This window comes from Protopterus annectens, chromosome 4.part0 (assembly GCF_019279795.1).
Source record: "Protopterus annectens isolate FY-2018-M chromosome 4.part0, PAN1.0, whole genome shotgun sequence".
Classification (NCBI taxonomy): Eukaryota; Metazoa; Chordata; order Ceratodontiformes; family Protopteridae; genus Protopterus; species Protopterus annectens.
The window spans coordinates 1802033277-1802054074 of NC_056733.1; the positions used below are offsets into that span (position 1 = coordinate 1802033277).

General features: G+C 34.6%; 1 protein-coding gene across 4 annotated transcripts in view; it reads right to left on the reverse strand.

Moving 5' to 3' along the window:
* GRIA1 (glutamate ionotropic receptor AMPA type subunit 1) overlaps positions 1-20798 on the reverse strand; it is a 2520544-nt gene that overhangs the window by 787642 nt on the left and 1712104 nt on the right. For all 4 annotated transcript variants that reach the window (XM_044069490.1, XM_044069489.1, XM_044069493.1 and 1 more), the window contains exon 11: positions 18026-18396. In XM_044069490.1, coding sequence (XP_043925425.1) covers positions 18026-18396 — 371 coding nt within the window. The remainder of the gene's footprint in view (positions 1-18025; positions 18397-20798) is intronic.

Genomic DNA, 20798 nt, shown 5'->3' on the forward strand with positions numbered 1-20798 from the left:
ACATCTTCACCGGCATGCTTAACAGTTACTACTGAGAATTAACAACCATGAATCCGCTTTAAAGTTTAAAATTATCTCTGGCCCTAATGAAAAGATGTGAGTTTTAATATAAAGGCAAAAATATGAATGAAAACCTTACAGGAAAGGCTGTGCTTCAAGCCCAGTTCCTCAGCAAAATGTAAAATAGTAAAAAAGAATATTGCTCCTCTGATGATAGAATAGATTACTCTGTGTCAGTGGTGCAATATGTATCAGGCTCATCTTTGGTTCAGAAGGCTGTGGGTTCAATTCCCACAGTAGGTTGATCAATTGCTGCAAACGCAGTGCAGTATAAGAGGAGTGCCACACTCCTGAATGTGCCACCATTCAGATGAAATATTAAACCAAGGCCCCCATCTGCTTGAATTGATGGCAGTTCAGATGCATGTAAAAGATCCCATGGCACTGATTGAAAAGAGTAGGGGATCCTTTATTTATATAAAACAAGAACTCTTAATTACAACATACTTCTGTATTTACAGATATTTACAGATGTGTACTAACATCTTCTAAGCATATCCAAACCCAATAAGACAGCTGGACAAACCTTATACTCCCAATACCTAACAAAATTATGGAATGCCCAACTCCCCTCTATTACACAACTTGATTCCATAAAAACCTTCAAATTTGCCCTAAAAAAAGCCACTTTTTAACAATCAAATCTGGCCTTGTGCCCAGAACTATACACCAGCATAAACAAATTATAAGATTTTCTAACTACTATCACTCTTTTTGATTTCAATTAATAATTTGTAAATCTCTGAACTTTATTGTCTTTTCTACACCAGTTAAGATATGTCAATTGTTGTCTTGTCTCTATAATTATTATCAGGCTATAGCTTAAACTTCCCAAGTACTGAAGTGAATAAATGACCTGTTTATTATGAATGTATCTACTGTCTTTTTTTCCCTCCATACAATAAATGCCATTACATATACTGTATATGTACTAGTAACACATAACTACATTGTATAAAACTTTCTACTCTGTGTATTACTAATAACTAGGAAACCTTTTGTGCACTGTTTTACTATTATAAATAGTATCTTGTTGTAAAGATTATGATCTGTAACTGGAGCTTTTCTCCCTGGGCCTCCACTGAAAATGGGTTTCTGACCCAGTGGACTTTCCAAGTCAACAAATGACAATAAATAATAATTAAATAAATAAATATAGACATTAAACATATTCATAATTTTCCTTACAGTCATACTAAATTTTCATCCCTTTTAGACCACCAATCCCTTTTCCATAACTACCATCTGATTTTACTTAATATTGTTGCTAAAATCCATTTACCATTAAACACAATTTATTCTTTCAATCCATAAATCCCATATGATATAAATAACTTTTTGTTGATTCTTTTAACATATTCTTTCCTTCTATTCTTATAATATCTATATTTAATCATATCCATGTTTATTTTATCCACTTCTTTTATGTCTTAAAAATCATCTTTACATAGTATGCCTCATAACTTTTTTACTCTTTTACATTTCAAAAATACAAATTCAGTAGTTTCTTCTTCTTGACAATGGAAACATATTCTGTTACTTTTCTTTTATATGGCATATTTCCTTTTACTGGTAATTTATTTAATACCAGTCTCCACAAAAAATCTTGATATTGTACTTTCTGATTACACCATTTATTTCTTATTTTATGGCTTTAATGTTTTCATTGGTTTTACATAATAATGTTTTATCATTTCATTCTTATACCACACCTTTTTTTTCTCGATAACATCAATTTTTATTTTTCACAAAAAAAAATATATATTTTTTTCTTCGTAACATTTTATTTCTTTATTTATACATGCTTTTTTCTCTTTTACTCTTTTTTAAAATACCTCAGAATGAATCATACTTATGTTTATACATATGTACTACTAATTTCTTTTTTTCATTTATCCACTTTAGCACTTTGTACAAATTTAATGAAGCAGCATATACCAATGGATTAATTAACACTAAACCCTCTTCCTCTATATTTACATACAGACCTCCTCTTTTTACTGTGTTTAATCTAGAGCCCCATATTTAAAAAAAAATATTAAATATAATTTTGTCAGCTACATAAGTATTTGTACTCCAGAAAGGACAGGTTTGCTTTATTTATTCTATTGTTTTTTTCCCCATTGAATTCTACTAACATCATTCTTCCCAAATGATATATCTAACACGTAAATTTCATTCACTGTAAAACATATACCCCGTCTTTCCTACAACACCTAAACCATTACTTTTTTATCTATTTAAAGCCATCCTTATCACCTCTAGACATTCAATTTGTGTAAATTACTATGTCTTTAATACAATTTTTTTTTGCAATTATTATAATGACATTGCATATGTTTACAGAACTGGAATTGTTAACCCTTCAGGTGTTATATACCCCAACCTCCATCATTTTGTAATTTATTCGATATACTATCAAATTAACAACTAATGTAAAGAGTGTACAACTCATTGGGTATCTCTGTCATATATCATTCTTCATATGCATTTATTGGCTAAACCAGCCATTTACAAGTATTTGTTTTTACTTTATTATTACATCCTTTTTCATTTATATTATATTCTTTCATTATTACCCATAAGATTTCATGTCCAATTGCATAAAATGCCTTATAAAAGTGTATCATGAATTTTGCTTCTTTTCTGTTCATATCATCCACAATATCTCTAATCATCATAAATAATTCTTGACAACCCTTCCCCTCTATACTATATATACTATCTTCCATAATATTTTCCATTTCAGTTTCAAATCTCTTTTGTATTATTTTCATAAAGATATTACTATCATTATTATTCAATACTATCAGTCTCCAGTTTTGTAATTATCTTTTATCTTCTTTCTTCCATATAAAGTATTCCACTGCATAATTCTTTATACATAGAATCTTCATTTAACCTTCATTCAAAATCTTTAAAATATTTTTTGACAATCCCTTACATTTTTATGCATTTCTTACTGTATTCCATCTGGCCCTGTAGACAGATATATATGTATTTGTCCTATTACTTTATCTAGCTTGTAAAAAGAATCACCTTTTACAACTCCATATTCTCTTTTTCTTTTAACCTTTTTACTTTCTGTGTTTTCACTACCTTCTTTTATCTTTAAACATTTCTTGTACATGTTGTACTATACTATTCTCATCATCTTTTCCTATGTTCATCTCTTCTTTTACATATTTTTTTATTTTTCTTATTACACTACCATCTTCCTTTATTAATCTTAAGTAACTTGATTCTTCTTCTATTTTCCTTGTAAAAAATAGTGTTGCTAATATAACAGTTCTTGTATTTTTCTTGATTTCTTTCATATAGTTCTTTTTCTTTGTCAAAGTACTTTGCATCATGTTCTAAATCTTCCACTACATCATTATATGTTATTTTATATTTTCTTGCTCTGTGTTTGTCACATCATATTGCTACTATAAAAACATTTTTTACATTTTCCTTAAATATAAGCCACCATTCAGACCACTTTTTTATAAAATGTTCTCATTGCAATATAATTTTTCCATAACTGTATTACTAATCTCTTTCCTTTTTCATTTTATGCTTTCTCATTCATCTGTTTTATTCCTTTGCCTATTTTTATATATTATTGGTTTTCCTTTATCTCTAGCCATATTGCAAGATGATCAGAAAATCTTGCGTCAACTACGTCCCCTTCTCCTATAAATAAAGCTTCTTACTACAAAATAATCTATTTCAGTTCTAGACATAGCCCCATTGTAAGTCCATGATTTTTTGTCTCAGAGTTTTAACTTACCATATCTTATAACTTCTAACATGTTCCTTATATAATTTCCCTTCAATTTTTATGTGGATCTCAAATCACAATTAAAGTATCTTGCTATTACAATATTCATATCTGTCACTACATAGTCTAAACTCAGATGAAATATGCTTACCCTTTCTTTATAATTAGTATAAACATATAATTATAATTCTATATACTGTTTTTTTTCCATTTTAAATCTACAAAGATTAATCTTCCCATTTTTGCTAAAGTTACATATAATATCCTCACTGTATTTCTACATAATATGGTTACTTCAGAACATCTCTCAAGTCCCAAATTACAGATTATGTTTCCTTCCCATAGTTTCTCTGCAATCTGTCATTTATTAAAAATCTTGTGTCTTCTAATATAATTACATCTACATCATATGAATTACACAACTCTAAAGTCCATATTCTTCTTACTATATTCTCAATACTATTCACATTTACAGAAAATACTATAACATTTCCATTTTACCTTTTCCTTAGATACATGGTTTCATAAGTTCATAGATAATTATTGGGCTAGCTGTCTTAATGAGCCATTCTAAGACTAGCCAATTTTCCCAAAGGTGAAAATTAAACACTGTACCTTGGGTCCTTGAGTCAAACATTTTAACAATTATACCAACTCTCAACCATTAGTGGTATATATTCTTTTTTATCCATTTCCTTTCTTCTTTTCTTTTGTACTTATCCCTTTAAATTTTAGTTTCTATTGTTTACCCTTTTAGCAATAGAATTATTTTTTTTATTTAACTATCCCCCAAATTACTTCATCACTTATTTCAGAGACTTCTTTTATGTCATCTTTATTATTTTGTTTATACGTTTCTTCTATTTCTACTACCGCTAAAATTTCTTCTCTTTCCCTTTCTTTTTCCTTAATGTTATTTTCATTTTTACAATCTATGTATAGATGACTAATTTTGTTACATTTATAGATTTAAATTCATGTTTTGCATTATGTCTCATTTCTCTTCAAAAAAACATTTTCTTTTATCACAGTTATTTATCAAATGTCCTTGTTTAATGCTTAACACAAAAAAATATTTGGTTGTCCCTAGTATTTTACGGCACCCCATTCCCTTCCATTTTTATCGTGCCTGGTATATGTATAATTTTTTTCTCTATTTTCAACACAACAGTACAATCCCATCCACCAGTCTATAAACACCTTCATCATAAACCTTTGCAATGTCCAGTACTTCTTTACCTAAAGTTTTCAAATGTCCTTTCAAAATTTCTCTTTCCACCTGTGTTCAACATTTTACAAGATTTTTTTTTTGGTTTGTTTCTCTTTTAAACGCTTTTATTACAGAAAGATTTCATGGATTACAGTCCCAACACTTCATACCTGTCTATTTCTTTGTCTTCTTTACTTTGAATCCTTACCCCATACTTCAATTTTTCATTAGTTTCTTTTTCTTTTCTGCTAATGCCCTTTTAACTTCTTTAACTTTTTCTGCATTTTTTATTTTTCATCTCACCACTATTCTTCAAAATTGTCTCTGTATCCTCCTTTTTGTATTTTTTCATATAGTATTTTCCAGGAAATGTCTCCATCATTTTCTGTCTCAGTCTGTATCACCATTTCTGTAAGTGAATCATCCCACAATCCTCCCGAGTAGAGGGTTGTAATTATACTTCCATCACTTGCTAACTCATCTCCATCAGCCAGATTTCTTTGAAACATCACCTCAGAATCCAGCATGCATTCTTTGGGCCCATATTGGCTTTCTCCTCCATTTCTCTTACTACTCAATTTTCTAATTTTCATTCCATCTGCCTCCCTGTTTCTACAGACTGCCTCTGTGTTGGGAATGGAAACAGGAAGTGCTCACAAAAAATGAGGCTCATTTACAACAATGATAAATAGGGGATGTTCCTCAATGCTCTGACCAAATGTCCCTGAGTAGTATAATATCCTAGTGGGACTAACCTGGTCAATAAAGGATAAACAAAAAAAATAAAAATTCTAGCTTCCAACTGTATTGTTGGTGGAATGAATTAGATGGGACCTCAAATTAAAAACTTTAACATTGTGTATATGTGTGTGTGTGTGTGTGTGTGTGTGTGTGTGTGTGTGTGTGTGTGTATATATATATATATATATATATATATATATATATATATATATGTGTGTGTGTGTGTGTGTGTATATGTGTGTGTGTGTGTAGATAGATACAGCAACTGAAAGTATCTAAATCTATTGTGTTAACTTACATGTACATACAAGGGCAACACATTGATTGAGCAACAAGATAAGTTTGTACTCAATTTCAGCAAAACATCTCAATGTTGTTAAAAGTACATCAAAAAGGCAGCAGGCTAAACTGCCTGGTGGAGCAGTACCACAGCAATCAGAATGTGTGATTTGCTGCTATTAACAAAATCATTGATAATTTGTAAATCAATACTTCAATTAGGCAAATGCCAGAAATACCGACTATTCACACACTAATTACTATTAATTGTAATATTCTGCAACCTGTCATTACTGTAATAAGGGAAGACCTAAGGTTAAGAACACAATCGATATAATATATAAATTCTGTTGCAATTATAGAATTGGGATAACTTTGTATCATCATAATGAGTGGTGCTGTCCATTCATACTTCTGTAGTAAACAGGAATGCATACTTTTCTGGATAAATATAGTCTGAACTTCCTTCAGGAACCGTGTTGCTTCTTTTAAAATTTACTTTACTTTCAGGTTAGCCATATTTGGACAAAAGAAATAATACACAAATGGAGTTATGTAAAGGTTAATAAAATAATAAAAGGACAGAAGTACTAGGGTATTGAAACACATGAATTAAGATTTTTCATAGCAATTTGACAGAATGGTATTAAAATCCAACACTAAAAATATGAGCTTAAAAATAACATACTGCATTTTTTCATCCAGATGACACCACAAGCCTGCTAGCAGATGCCTTACTTAATGACTAAAGTCCATTATATATGTACTTATTTTTATTAATTTGGCCAAACATTTTATAAAAACACGAAGAAAAAATTTAAATGACTTAGAATATACAGCAACTGGAAAAATGCACATTAACAACAATGCAATAAAAATCAACTGTGTTAACAAGGTGCAGATTTAGAAAAAAAACTCTATAAAGAGCAAATGATCTCAAATGAAGCCAATCACAAAGTAATATTAATTCATGTTAAGCAAGTAAACTAATGTTGTTCACCAGCTACACATTAAAAGGATGAGAAACAGATTTTCTAGTCAGTCTTCATTCCCAGGACTTGTCTCAGTACAAAGAGGAAATACAGTTTTAGAGAACTTTAGCCGAACTTTCCAAGTAATTTTCTTCTGAATATCAAAAAGCTCTTTGCCAAGGGAAACTAAGTAATCAGTTTCAAAAATCAATGTAATGAATCACAATATGTATTTTTTGATTTTTTTGCATTATGTTAACCATTAGGTACCTAGTTCGGAGATGGCCCATGCATACAACACATAGTTGGAACACACAATGTTTTCTATCTCCCTCTGTCACTCTGTCTCTCTTATATATATGTACATGGATCTACTTTAGAAGTCTGAACTTTCTAAACCTCGAATGTCATATTGCCAAGACCACAACATCGAAGTTTTGAAAGTTTGAAACTTCAAGTAATTTTTTTTAATGTTTATGCAGGGGGGCAAGCCCCCCTTCACCTCCACATCCCTGCTGATTAAATATACTAAATCCAAGATTGCACTGCTGTGAAGAGAACAGTAAATATCCCATTCCATGCTGTACAGCAATCTCCATTTAAACTGTTTATAGTTTCAAAACTTCAGTCTTATGGTCTAGGCCATATGAACTTCAAAGTTTTGAAACTTCAAGCTTCCAAAATAGACCCATATATATAGGTATACCCAACATTGACTGCAATTATATCAATCATAAAAGGTCAAAAACAAAGAAACAGACACAGTACTACATAAGTACAAAGAAACAACCCTGGCACATGCAAAATCTAACTTCTAACAAAAAATAAAAAATTCTTGTGGGGGCAATCCCCCTTGCATCAACCCACACCACTCCTAGGCTGCACAAGCACAGGGAAGTGTCAACTTTCAAAACAATTGGATCTGTGTGTCAATTAACTGCCTAGTAGACCATATAAGATAGACCAGACAGCTGTCTAGCTAACTCACACTCGATACAAGGATGAACCAGATAATGTATTGGTGTAGGCTGAAATATCTAAATATCTGTAGATTTAATTTAACTAACTGAGGCTGGCATGATAGAGAGTTTTTTTTTTTACATGAATATGTTCAAATTTTGTTAGAAAAATTCCTTTTCCTCTAACTTATTTAGATAGAATGTTGTAATTTTCAATGCATGTGCAGGATTTGAGCATGTTGTGGTTTTAAAAGGATGTGTCTCTGACCTCCACCCCTTATGGTAATTGAACTTTCAAAAAGTCCCTACCCCCCCTTTCATTGATATTTTCTGTTGTGTAACCTATTTAAGTACTTGTCCATCCATTGTTTCCCGTATATACATAATACCAAGTGCTCACTCAGCAAACCGCTGTTATACACCAGTAAACCTCCATTACTACAAACTGCATACTACTCATTTTTCAGAGCTTCCATCTTCTTGGCAGCCTAGCCACACTCAGATAGGGCAAATAACAGATTTATTGCTTTGCTCTTTAGTTAACTGTTTAGAATGCTGCTGCTTTAATTTTTGCTTTATTTGATGATTTTCCTTTAAATAGTTCTAAAGATCCCAAATACTTGAAATTACCTTGTCAAGGTATTTTAAGTATTGCTGTAGCATTACACTTACAAGCAATCTTTCTTGATGTAATTACATTAGCAGTGGCAGTACCCTGCATAGACACAAATGTCCAGAAAGTACTTTTTATCTATAAAACTTCTCTTAGAATTGAAACCTTTAACTTAGTATGACACTAGCTAGCTTGCACAGTAAACATCACTACTACCAAATATTAGTACAATCTAACATTGTGTAGTGCCAATCCCCAGAAACCACCAAAGTGACCTCTGTATAACTCAATCCATGACCTACAGTTGTACACCCAAATAAAGGTCCAGACAACAAGGATATGCAATTTCCAAATATCTCCTTAGGCAGCATGGTATATATGGGTATCCTAAGACAATGTAGTAACTGTCTCTTATTCATAGACAACCATTTATGCCTTAAGAAAACAAACACAAAACAGTATGTGAGAGATATTCATACACAGTTTCACTGGAGGCAAACATTTTGCATACAAACAAGGTTGTCAAGAACACACACACACACACACACACACACACACACACACACACACACACACACACACACACACACACACACACACATACACACTGTCCACCACAAACACAGACTAACATATGCTGAGGCACTAGAAAGCCATCTTCCCAAACCTCAAAGACCTTCTAAGCCTATAAATGGCTCAGAAATCTCTAAAGCATTCAACAAAAGCAATGTCAAACACCACATGTACTCCTACACTCAGTGGACAACCAAGAGCAAAGCAATAATGCAAGCATACACATTACTCTCCTTACTTGTCACAGAGGACTCCACGTACAACACACAAGATGCTCCACTCACCAGACTGAAGAAAGATAGAGTATATAAAATAAGAAAAAAATTCATGGATAAAATCAGGAAAAGCAACTCCCATAATGAAAGGGCCATTTCATTAAACTAAATAGGAAATTAAGAGGACTAAAAGTCCAACAAGGCCACTTACAAGGTCAAGATAACCTCACAGGCTGAGGACAATGAGAAGGCCTTCTACAACTATGTCTGAGACTTCAAAGGCAGCACAAATCGGTGTGCCAAACTGGTAGAGAATGTTGCCATCTTCACTAATCACAGTGATATGGTGAATTTGCTGGCTGACAAATTCAGCTCAAACTTCAACCCCCACTCCATTACTTCATGAAATAGCTGCCAGCATAACCTCCCAACTATTAACAGGGAACAGGTCCTGGCAGCACTTAAGCCCAAATATACTGCCTCACTGGGCCATAAAAATATCCCAGGATGTCACCTAAATAGCTTGAAATATCAACTACCATGACCACTTAAATAACTTTTCAACCCTAGCCTCTGTACCATGAAAATGGAGAACTGCAACAATTATCTCATTTCACAAGGGTGGACCATTAAATGTACCCCAAAACTACAGATCTATTAGTCTGACTAATCTAATATGCAAAGCCATGGAATAAATTATTGGGAATATGATCAACAAAGACATAGGGAACCTAGACACTGAACCCAGCCCAGTCTGGCTTTGTCAAGGGAAGATCATGTCTACTAAACCTGATGGACTTCTTAGAGAAGGTCACCAAGGCAACTAATTAGGTGAAAGCAGTACATACCACCTACCTTGACCTAGGAAAGGTGTTTGATACAATACCCCACTTGGGTACAATTGTCAAACTCACCGATCTGGGCCTAAACCCCAAAATAACTCATTGGATTGCCTGATGGCTCACATACAGGACCCAGGAAGTCAAGATTAGTGATAACACCTCCAGTAAGAGACTGGTCACTAGTGGGGTACCTCAGGGCTTCATGCTGGGACTGCTCCTATTTGGCATCTGCTTCTCAGAGCCAGTCACTAGTGGGGTACCTCAAGGTTCCATGCTGGGATTGTTCCTATTTGGCATCTGCTTTTCAGAGCTAAAGACTACTGTCAAGGGCTTTTGGCTGACCATGTTTGCAGATGACTGGAAACTGGGAGGTATAACAGATTCCCCTAACACAAACATCTTACAAGAGGGTCTAACACAGGTAAATGACAGGTACCAAAGTAATGGACTAAAACTCAATGCCAATAAATGCATTATAGTGCCTTTTAGGAAAACTGCCACCCAGGCTAATTACTCTATTGATAAGACATCAATAAGAGTTTACTCCGTAGTCAGGGATCTGGGTACATAGGTAGACAGTAATCTGACCTTTGACCAACGATCAAGGCAGAAAGAAAATCATTCTATATTTCTGAACTTGTTTGTAAGGGCATGGCATCCAGGTCTAAGAAAGTCATAGTGCCACTTTTTGTGGAGGTTATCAGACCATCACTGGGGTGGCACAGTGGAGCAGTGGATAGTGTTGTCACCTCACAGTAAGAGGTTCCATGGTTTGATTCTCAACTGGGGTGCCTTCTGTGTGGAGTATGCATGTCCTACTTGTGTTTTTGTGGGTTTTCTCTGTGCGCTCTGGTTTCTTCCTACAGTCCAAAGATATGCAGTAGGTGAATTGGATACTCTAAATTGGTCACAGGTGTGAGTATGTGGCATGGAAGAATTACCATGGCAGGGCTAGCCACCCAGCGGTGTAAACCTAGGGTTTAGATGATTGTCACTGTTGAAGTGACACCACAACCCAATGTGCAAAAAGGGGTTGTGAATGGATGGATCAGACCCACTGAGTATAATGCCCCCTTGGGGCATGTACCTGACCAAACATATGCAACAGTTGGAATTTCCACAAATATTCCTTACCAGGAGAATCTAGGTTCTATACATATTGTCCTACACAGGTCACTTTAAAGCCCTGTCTCTATCATCTGTCTCCTACAGGTTACTGAGAGACAATCTATGCCTGGCATATAAGGCATCCTCAAATCCAGCTGTGATGGACCTCTTGCATATCTGCAAAATGAATAGCATCAGAGCCACTAGATACAAGGATTTAAATTTTGCTTGTGACATAAATAAGACATGTTGGCAAGACAAATATGTGTCTCAGAGAATCCCCATGATTTGGAACAATCCCCATCCATGTGAAGCTGAGTCCATCCATAACCCTATTTACGTGTAACCTTAACCAATACATGGGAAATCAGAAATTCACCCTGGGTCTGGCCCCCATGTCTCTGATAGACAGAGGCAGACAGTGACGCCCAAACCAACATCCCCCCAACCTCTAGAAACTTACTAACATACCCCTCCTAATAAATGTTCGTAATATATACAGTCACAATTGAGTTGGACTGCATGACTATGCTTATAAAGGCCCTAATGGTTGTTAGCCTAGGATCTAACTATGAACCTAAGTAATTTTCTTCTAGGACCTGCCAAAACAGACAACAGGAAGCTGGATCAGAATTCATGTGTACTACTTGGAAAAGGGGGTTTTGCAACTGTCAATATCATAATGATTATTATGAAAATACACAATTATCAGCTACAGAAATTTATTATAGATCTTGTATTTATGTGCTGACTTCATAACTGTAGTGCTTTTCTGTTATGTACATATTGGAACGGATGTGTTTTGAAGGTATTTTTTTCTTTTTGTTCAGTGTCTTACTGGATGAATTTATTTTTATTCATTCAGTTCCTATAGTCAGGTAGTACAGGTAAGAGTTAACTTCCAAATGAAATCTGCAAGCAGCACTTAGCACTGATAATGCTTTGCTGTAGAGCATGGTATTTGGTACAAAGACATCTGTTTTGTCTGTACAGATGTTTCATCACGTCTGCCTTAGTTAGTGATGGTTCCACAGTAAGTCTGTTTTCTTATATGATTAAAGTGTTTGCAAATAGCTTGAATAGACATGAGTTCCATTCCACAGAGCAGAATTCTACATTTAGGAAAAGTATACAACAGTTTTTATAGAAACATGTCATGGCATGGTCCAAAGGATCAACTAAATGAACATGTTGATTTTATTATGAAAATAATCAAAACTGTGAGTTAGAATTGCAAAATGCAAACGTGCAATCATAACTTTTACAATTTAACAGTGATGACCCAAAAAATCAACATTTTAACTTTTTGAACATTATGACACATAGCGATGAAGCAGTTTTCATGCTTTAAGGAAAGTGATTTTGTAGGCTTCCTTTATGAAAGATCAGTGCACAAATGATCAAGGAAGTACTGTTCGATTTCCAAAGAATGAGGACACTTCCTCTAACAGACACTCATATCAACACTTTTACAGCTGGCAAGCTCACGTGTCAAAAAAAAATAAAAAAATCCCCAGGAAAGCACATATCAGTCTCGCATAAACTGTGATCCTGCACATACTAAGTATTTGACCTCTGACATCAAGTATTTGCACTCAGGCAGCTACAACTCAAGGAGCTGGCCTTCAGTTACCTGTGGGAAAACCATTTCATAGAAAAAGTCATCAGGTTCGCTGGGCTACAAATTAACAACAACTCCCATTTTCTATATAGGGCTAGGGGTGTATCATCAACTACTGCCACTGCTCTTGACTGAATGCCACTCTCCTATCTTCTGCAAAGTCATGCCTAACTGTCACAGGCCTTCTGTCGTAAAATCCATCTTTTTTTTGTTGGACATCTTCATTTCCTTTTGTCTTCTTGCAGTATCTCACAAATGTTAAGCACCAAATTATCTTCTGCTTTTGAGTACATGTGCCAAAACTACCATAACATTGGACCTTCTGTGCAACTAGAACTAGTTTTGTATCTGCTTGCTCTGATGTCATCCTTTCTTTGTATGTTCCACAGCATCCATCCCACCATCTATCTCAAGCACTTTATTTCATCAGCTCTAGCTTGCACAGCTGCTGTGCCTTAAGTGCCCACGTTTCTGTAGTGTACACAAATGCTGCTATTGTCACGGTTTTACACACATATTGCTTTTCAGCTTCGAGTATTTGAAGCTGTTAACATCTTCCACTATTTCCAATACTATCTTATTCTATAGCTTCTTCTGATCTCCCCATTTGCTGCCATGACAACTATTTTGTCTGTTCCCAGATTCATCCCAAATGCCTTCAGTTTTGCATTCTATTTCTCTAACATTTGCTGAAGTTACTGTCCATTACCTGTATATAAAGTTACGTCCTCTGTATACAGCAGCCTTGTTGATCTGTCCCCTCCAACCTGTTTGCAGATGGTCTATCACCAGTTTGAACAGCAGTAGGTTCAGAGATGAACCCTGATGCACACTGGCTCTCAATGTAAACTCCTCTGTGAGTATGAACACGTTTTGTACATGTGTCACTGGGTAATTGTACTTATCCTGCACTAATTATACCAATGTTTATAGAACTTCAATCCATTGCAGGAGTGCCCAAGTCAGTTTTCTTAGGACCTTGTCATATGTTTTCCAGGCCTATGAATTCCCAGTTGGACTTCTTCCTCAACTCTAGCTTCTTCACTATCTGTCACACTGAAACATCAGGTTTGTTGTGCTGCATCATGATCTGAATCCAAACTGCTCATCTCCCATCTTACTTTCTACTACTACTCTCCGTTTTCATTGATCAGTCATCTTTTCCAGCACTTTCATGCAGTGTGACAAGAGTTTGATACCAGACATTCCAAGCCACCTCCAGCTTTAGCATATAAAGCAGATAAACACATGTACTTAGAACTGTAACGTCTGCACATAAATGATTGTTTGACAGTACTCTGGTGTTTAAATTCAATGCACAAAAGAGTACTAAATTACAGACTTGACTGAAATGGAAACTCAAGAAAATCACACCTAAATTGCTGACATGCCTGAAATAAAACCTCAGGAAAAACAAGTTTACATGCAAGCAAACAACCAAAATGCTGCAAAACTATTCTAGCACTGCAGGTCAAAAATTGTGACAGGAAAAGATAACAGCTGACAAAAAGAAAAATGCATAGAAAATGTACTTAAGTTAATGGGTTAACCAGAATTAAGTAATCCACTAATGTTGCTGGAAAAATAAGGATCACCAGACACTAGGTATATAGTACAATAAAAAGGAGATGGTTAACACCAAAAGGCAGCATTAAATTACAATAACCCTTGTACTAAAATGTTAAAAAATATTAAAATGTAATTTAAGGTTGCAGAATAAATTCTTCGCTCAGTGTGAGTTAGAAAAAGTGCCCTAATCCTTTATTTTTGCATAATCATAAAAAACATGCAAAGACAATCCCCCAAAACTACAGTATAGAGATTATGTTTATTAGAAGTTAACAGCCTTTAGCTTCTGTGCTAAACTGCTGGTATACAGTTATCTGTATTGTTAATGTGCAAAGCTGCTTGTAAGACAAATATGACAAACAGTTCCTGCCTATAATCCAAAAAATGACAAGGCATATGCAAAACCTATTTCCTCAAAGACAACTTTTAAGGAAAATAACACATTCACTTCAAATGAACACATAACAACACGCTTATTTTTTACACGTTGATCAGATTGCCTTGTGCAGAAATTGTTACTGAGCTATGGAACAAGGTTTAGTCCATTAACTAATCAGTAAATTAGAATATTCCCGATATGTTACTTGCACAGCTTTAGGAAATTAAGTTTTAGGTAAATCTAGGCTTGTCACTAATTATGCTAGGTAAAAAAACAACAGTTATGTGTATCCTTTCTTGTGCTAAGATGCACTGAAAGCTAGGCAAACCACTACACGACACTCAAAGTTAATGCTATATTGCTATTTCTGCCTATAAGCAGCATTCTTGGGAGAAAGCCAATAATTGAGAGATTATAACTCATCTTAATCCAAAAAACAATCACCGAAATTGCTGAAGAAATGTTTGCCACAAACCAGTAAGAAATACATGTCAACCAAACCTACATTTGACTTGGAATTGTTACAGATTACAAACCATTTTTTGTGCATTTGTCAGTGGCAGTTAAAACGATATTTACTCCAACTCAAGCAAATCAAGCTTGAAAATACACAACATTCATACTTGGTTTTAGTACCATAACTCACTTATAAAAGCACTTTTTGACTATATAGATGTTTTTTATAACCTTCAGCATTAAAGTGTGTACTAACATAACTATCTCCCTTCCTTGTATTACTTTTTGCTATATTTTTGCAGTCTTCTACTATAATAAGAGCTCAGCAAAGACAATTTGAAGGAAAAACAATGATTCATCAATTACTAGAAATTACTTGTCTGACACTTGTTCATATTAAAAGATATACGTTCAACAACACAAAACTGAATTATTCAGCAGTTACTTAAAAAATATCACTGTAACATCACTTAATATATACTTTTCAGTCACTTATTCTATGTGATTAAAAAGTCATTATATACATATGAACATTTGACCACAAAATGGAAATATGCAGCGAAATATGCTGTTCCCGCTGAGGGGATGAGAGCTACACACACACTCTCCCCAGGATTCAGTGATGCCTACACTATATGTATACCATTCTCAGTGAACACACAACACATGCATAACCCACACCTTCTTTTTTAGTTTTCCTACTGATTTTATGCAGCTTTAAATACTGACAGGGATTCATAAAGGTTACCACAAAGTGTAGATTGCATGTAGACTTAATGTAATCTTTCTGAGTGACTAGAAATCACAAAAAATGTGGTAGGGCTGTTCTTAGCTACATATTGTATAGACTTACTGTAGGCTTTAATGAATCTGGCCCTGTAAGTATTTTGCAGTCTTGAAATGATGTGTACAACTATTCAGAAGAAATTAATCAACAGAAGGCCACAAATCATTCAAACATTGTGAGTTTAAACAAATTTTGTAAAGAAAAAAGCAAACAGTAATAAACACATTAGTCTAAAATAACTAAATTGCAGACAACCTCTAAACTGAATGAGACATTCCCATTATTCTATTACAACACAAACTACAAACTAGCTTTACAGCACTGTAGAACTGGACCTGCGATAATAATAAATTACTTGTTAACCTCTCAAAACTGACCACTATGCTATTTGCTACACCTCTCAAAATGCATCACCAGCCACCAGTTCTAATTACAGACATAATGAACAAGCCCATTGTTACCATTACAGGCCCAAGACACGCTGGCCTTGCAGCGGATCTTTCCTTGACCCTTAGCCAACAAATTCAATACTACCATATTTCAGCTCAAACTCTGCTGTACAAAATCTCACTTACTATCCCCAGATGCTCAAATGAAAATAGCTAGGAATGTTCTCACACCAAAACTAGACTATGGCTTACCTTTGCTAGTCTTGTGGTCACGGAAAATTTTCAAAAACAAGTGGTATAAAATGAGATATATTGATCCCCCCCACAGCTGAAAAATGTACACATACCTCTCAACCTCTTAATGCAAAAATGTGGACAAAGCCTGACAGAATGGGGGGACAAAGGCCCAAAAATAGGGACAGATTTTAAGTACTGCTCTTATAAACTTGGAGAGCTGCTAGAATGACAGGATTTGTCTTAGCATGCATTTTTCTGATGGATATGAAGTATGAAACACAAGTGTGTATCATTATTTAGTGACTTCATTCCTCAGATAATACCAGTGATTTGCCAGAAAATCACAAATTTTATAAGGAACAGACCAAAAATATGTGTAAAAAATCTGGACATTCTGTGAAAGTCTGGACAGTTGAGAGGTATGCTATACATATTACTGTATTCTTCTTGAGAATTTTAGCTGGTTGTCAGTTCAAATCAAGGCCACATTTCTTTTCACCTCATCCTTCTTTAAAATACTGTCCATGTTCAAGATTACAGATTAGATGGTACAATTATACTCAAGTGAAAGCCAGGATGATGCCATCAACCCAGTTAGACGTAGGTTTAAAATAAACATAGGTGAATAGTCCTATCAAGAATAGGCCCACCAGTATGTAACAATTTACTTTCTTAAATTAGAAAATAACAGACACTGAAATCATTAGAGACAATGTTAAGAAGTATTTATACAAACACACAAATTGTTCCTGCTTTTGAGATAATGAGTGAATAAATAAACAGCAGTAAGTTTCCCTATAAATATATCTTCTGTGTTTATGTTGTTATTTGAAGAAAAACAACAGTCCTGTGCTGTTTTTTTGCTTGCACACTATACCTTATACCTTGCAATCACTGCACTGACAGTATGGAATTTCCACACATTTAAACCATATTTACCACATGTTCTGTATTCTTTAAATTTTATCAGTTGCACAGTAGGATTTTATCTCTGTAATTTGAAATATTACTATAATTTGATATATAGTTATCCATGTTTGCTGTTTTTAGCTTGCTTTGAAGAGCCTGGGTCATGGTTGAAAAGGGTCAGTACACCAATCAATCTACATGATTAACAAAAATAAAAATAAAATAGAATAGAATAAAATAAAATAAAACAAGAACACAAAAAAGTAGATGAAAGTATATGCACCACGGCATTTACCATGGAGCGAAAGTGCACAAAATTTAAATGAGTTTAGTAACTAGACTGACCTTGGTGAGATGTCACATCCTTGCTGCATAAAGGCCCCGAGGGAGAACCAAAGACTGTTGAATATTCCAAACTCATTAGTCTGCTCAGTGATCGTCTGGTCTTTGCCTTCTTCTAATTCTTCTGTATGCCATTCATAAGGGCTGAAGCGGCTAACTAGGAACAGGACCACACTGACTCCAATGTACGCAAAAACGATGCACATCCATATCTCATAGGCCAATGGATCGAGAAAAGAGAAAACACCTGGTTTAGACTTCTGTGGCTTCTTAATCATGATAGAAATCCCAAGACTCATGAAGGGTTTGGAGAAGTCGATCACTTCCTCTCGTACCAAGGTTATAGTCAATGGAGCAACTGCCACATCTGCTCTCTGCAAAGTAAATGAAAGAATAATAATAAAATTATTTAAAGATATATGCTGACACAATTTATTTCATATTAATCTTTAAAGTTTTCAGTATATCTACTAGTATCTGTCTACCATTCGTACTTCCTTTCCTAGATGCCATCCTCCGGTAAGAGTCCCTCAGTTTTGTAAATGAGGTTCTTCATAATGTCTATAAACTACTGTAGTATTAGCACCAACTCTAATTTGGGCTCCATCTTACTCATGTCAATCACTGTGCCATACAATGCACATAAAATGAAATGCAGGCATTTAACAAAGATGCAAACTGTAAGAAAAGGAACTGTGTTTTAAATCTTACAATATTTTTCTGTGCTCACCAACATACACACAAGAACTATCAGATGTCTCCTTCAGTATATGTTTAAATGTTTGACAAATATTTCATTAAAGCCAATTCAAACAAAATGACTTGCCCAATGAAGACAATGATGATAAAAGCAATAACTTATCACAATATCTGACTAACACAAATTCATTACAATGGTTGCAGAGTGAACTGAATGCTGTTCCTTGCATGAGTGGTTTGTAGGAATATTGCCCTGTTTCCAACTTTGGCTCAGCCATTCTTCTTAACTTGGCTGCACATATTTCAGTAAAGTAGACAATTACACATGATCCTTATCTGTCCTGATCTTAGGATGTTGTTCATTCCTAGTAATTGATACAAATTGTGCAGTCAAGACTAATAATGGTTAGTTGTCACTGCTGAACAATGCACTGCTTCTAGACATTTTTAACAGAAAAAGAAATAGCTAATAAGGTTTGCACTTGAAGTAGTGTAGGAAACTGAAATGTCTATGAATGGAAATGAAATTTGACATAAAACATGTCCATTGTAGAACATGGCAAATGGGTAATGAGACAGAATGGCAGGTTCTGTGGTGACACTGAGGCATTGGTAAATATCATGTACTTTTGTCATATCAAAATATTCATTAAATGTATTGATGAGCCAAGAACAACAGTGTATATTACTTTGTACGAAGAACAAGTGATATTTTTATTATCAAAAGTCATATTCCATAATTGCACAGAAAAAGAAAGTGTTTCTTAGTCCTTTTTCACACCATCTTAAATCTAGACACTGTATCTCTGCCAGATAATAGAAGTCTAGTAATTTCTAAAATTCTCACAGTCCCATATGGTATCATAATTTCTAACTCTATGGATCAAAACAGTCCATGCTATCATAATGTGCCACAATGCAAGTGAAGGATTTTACTTAATAGAACCACTGAGAGAAACATATCCATGAGTTCTTTGATGACTGATTTCATTACATACTTTATAATAACAAGAAAAGTGAATGATGCAAGTCAATTACTTTATATGACTGAAAAAACAACAAACCTGGGAGAAAGACGGTATCAACACTCTTCCTTTATTGTAAAATTAAGCGCTTTCATCCTGGTATCTAGACTTCTTCAGAAAAAAATGCATTAGTCACAGCTAACCTTATATACTTGCTCAACACTCAATTAAAACCATCATCGAATGTCAGTGGCTGACAGTTAATCCAGCAATTACATCTATTACCCTTACTGTAAAGAAAAAGCAGAGAGGCCAGAAGCTGTTGAAGATGGGGGGGGGGGGTGATAGGGGCACTTAGTGATCAAAAAAGGGCAATTTTTTAAAACTATTTACTTCCACAACATAGGTTCACTTGGATGACATTTTAAGCTTAGCTAATGTCCATTTTGCTGTTTGAATTAACATTTCCTGATTGGTCTTACCTATCCCATGGCTAATAATTGTACAGTAGCCCTAGTGAGAATAAATGTGATCATACTGTAGATAAATTGAGGGGACCCATGTAAGGGATGCAGCATTTAGGAACTGCCTCTATCTATTAGTGGCACTAGGGGTAATCCTGGAGTAAATTTTCTATTACCCATCCTTAGATCCAAGTTGCATTTGAATATAGACAGGGAAGAAATTTGTTTTACTTGAATGGATAGTCTGTTCTGGATATATATCTGTCTTTCCACAACATTCAGTTTAGAGACCTGGACTGAGTATTTCTGATGCCATTTGACTTGTTGATGTTCACTAGGTCCATCACTATTAGGTCAGAGGATGCCTTGTATGCCAGACACATCACCTCTAAGCACTCTGTAGGATACTGAGTATAGTAATAAATCTTTGAGGTGGTCCATGCAAGACCTGCTGTTTAGGACTTGTATCCTTTTAGTAAGGTATCTCTGTGGGTATTCCAATTGTTGTATGGGTCTGGACAGATACATGCCAAAGTGTGTATTATACAAAATGATTGACCTAATGAGGGCTTTTTAAAGGGGGACAATAACATCTCTAGATCTAATCACAATCGATTTGTTTATAAGCTGTGCAATACAGAAAGACTT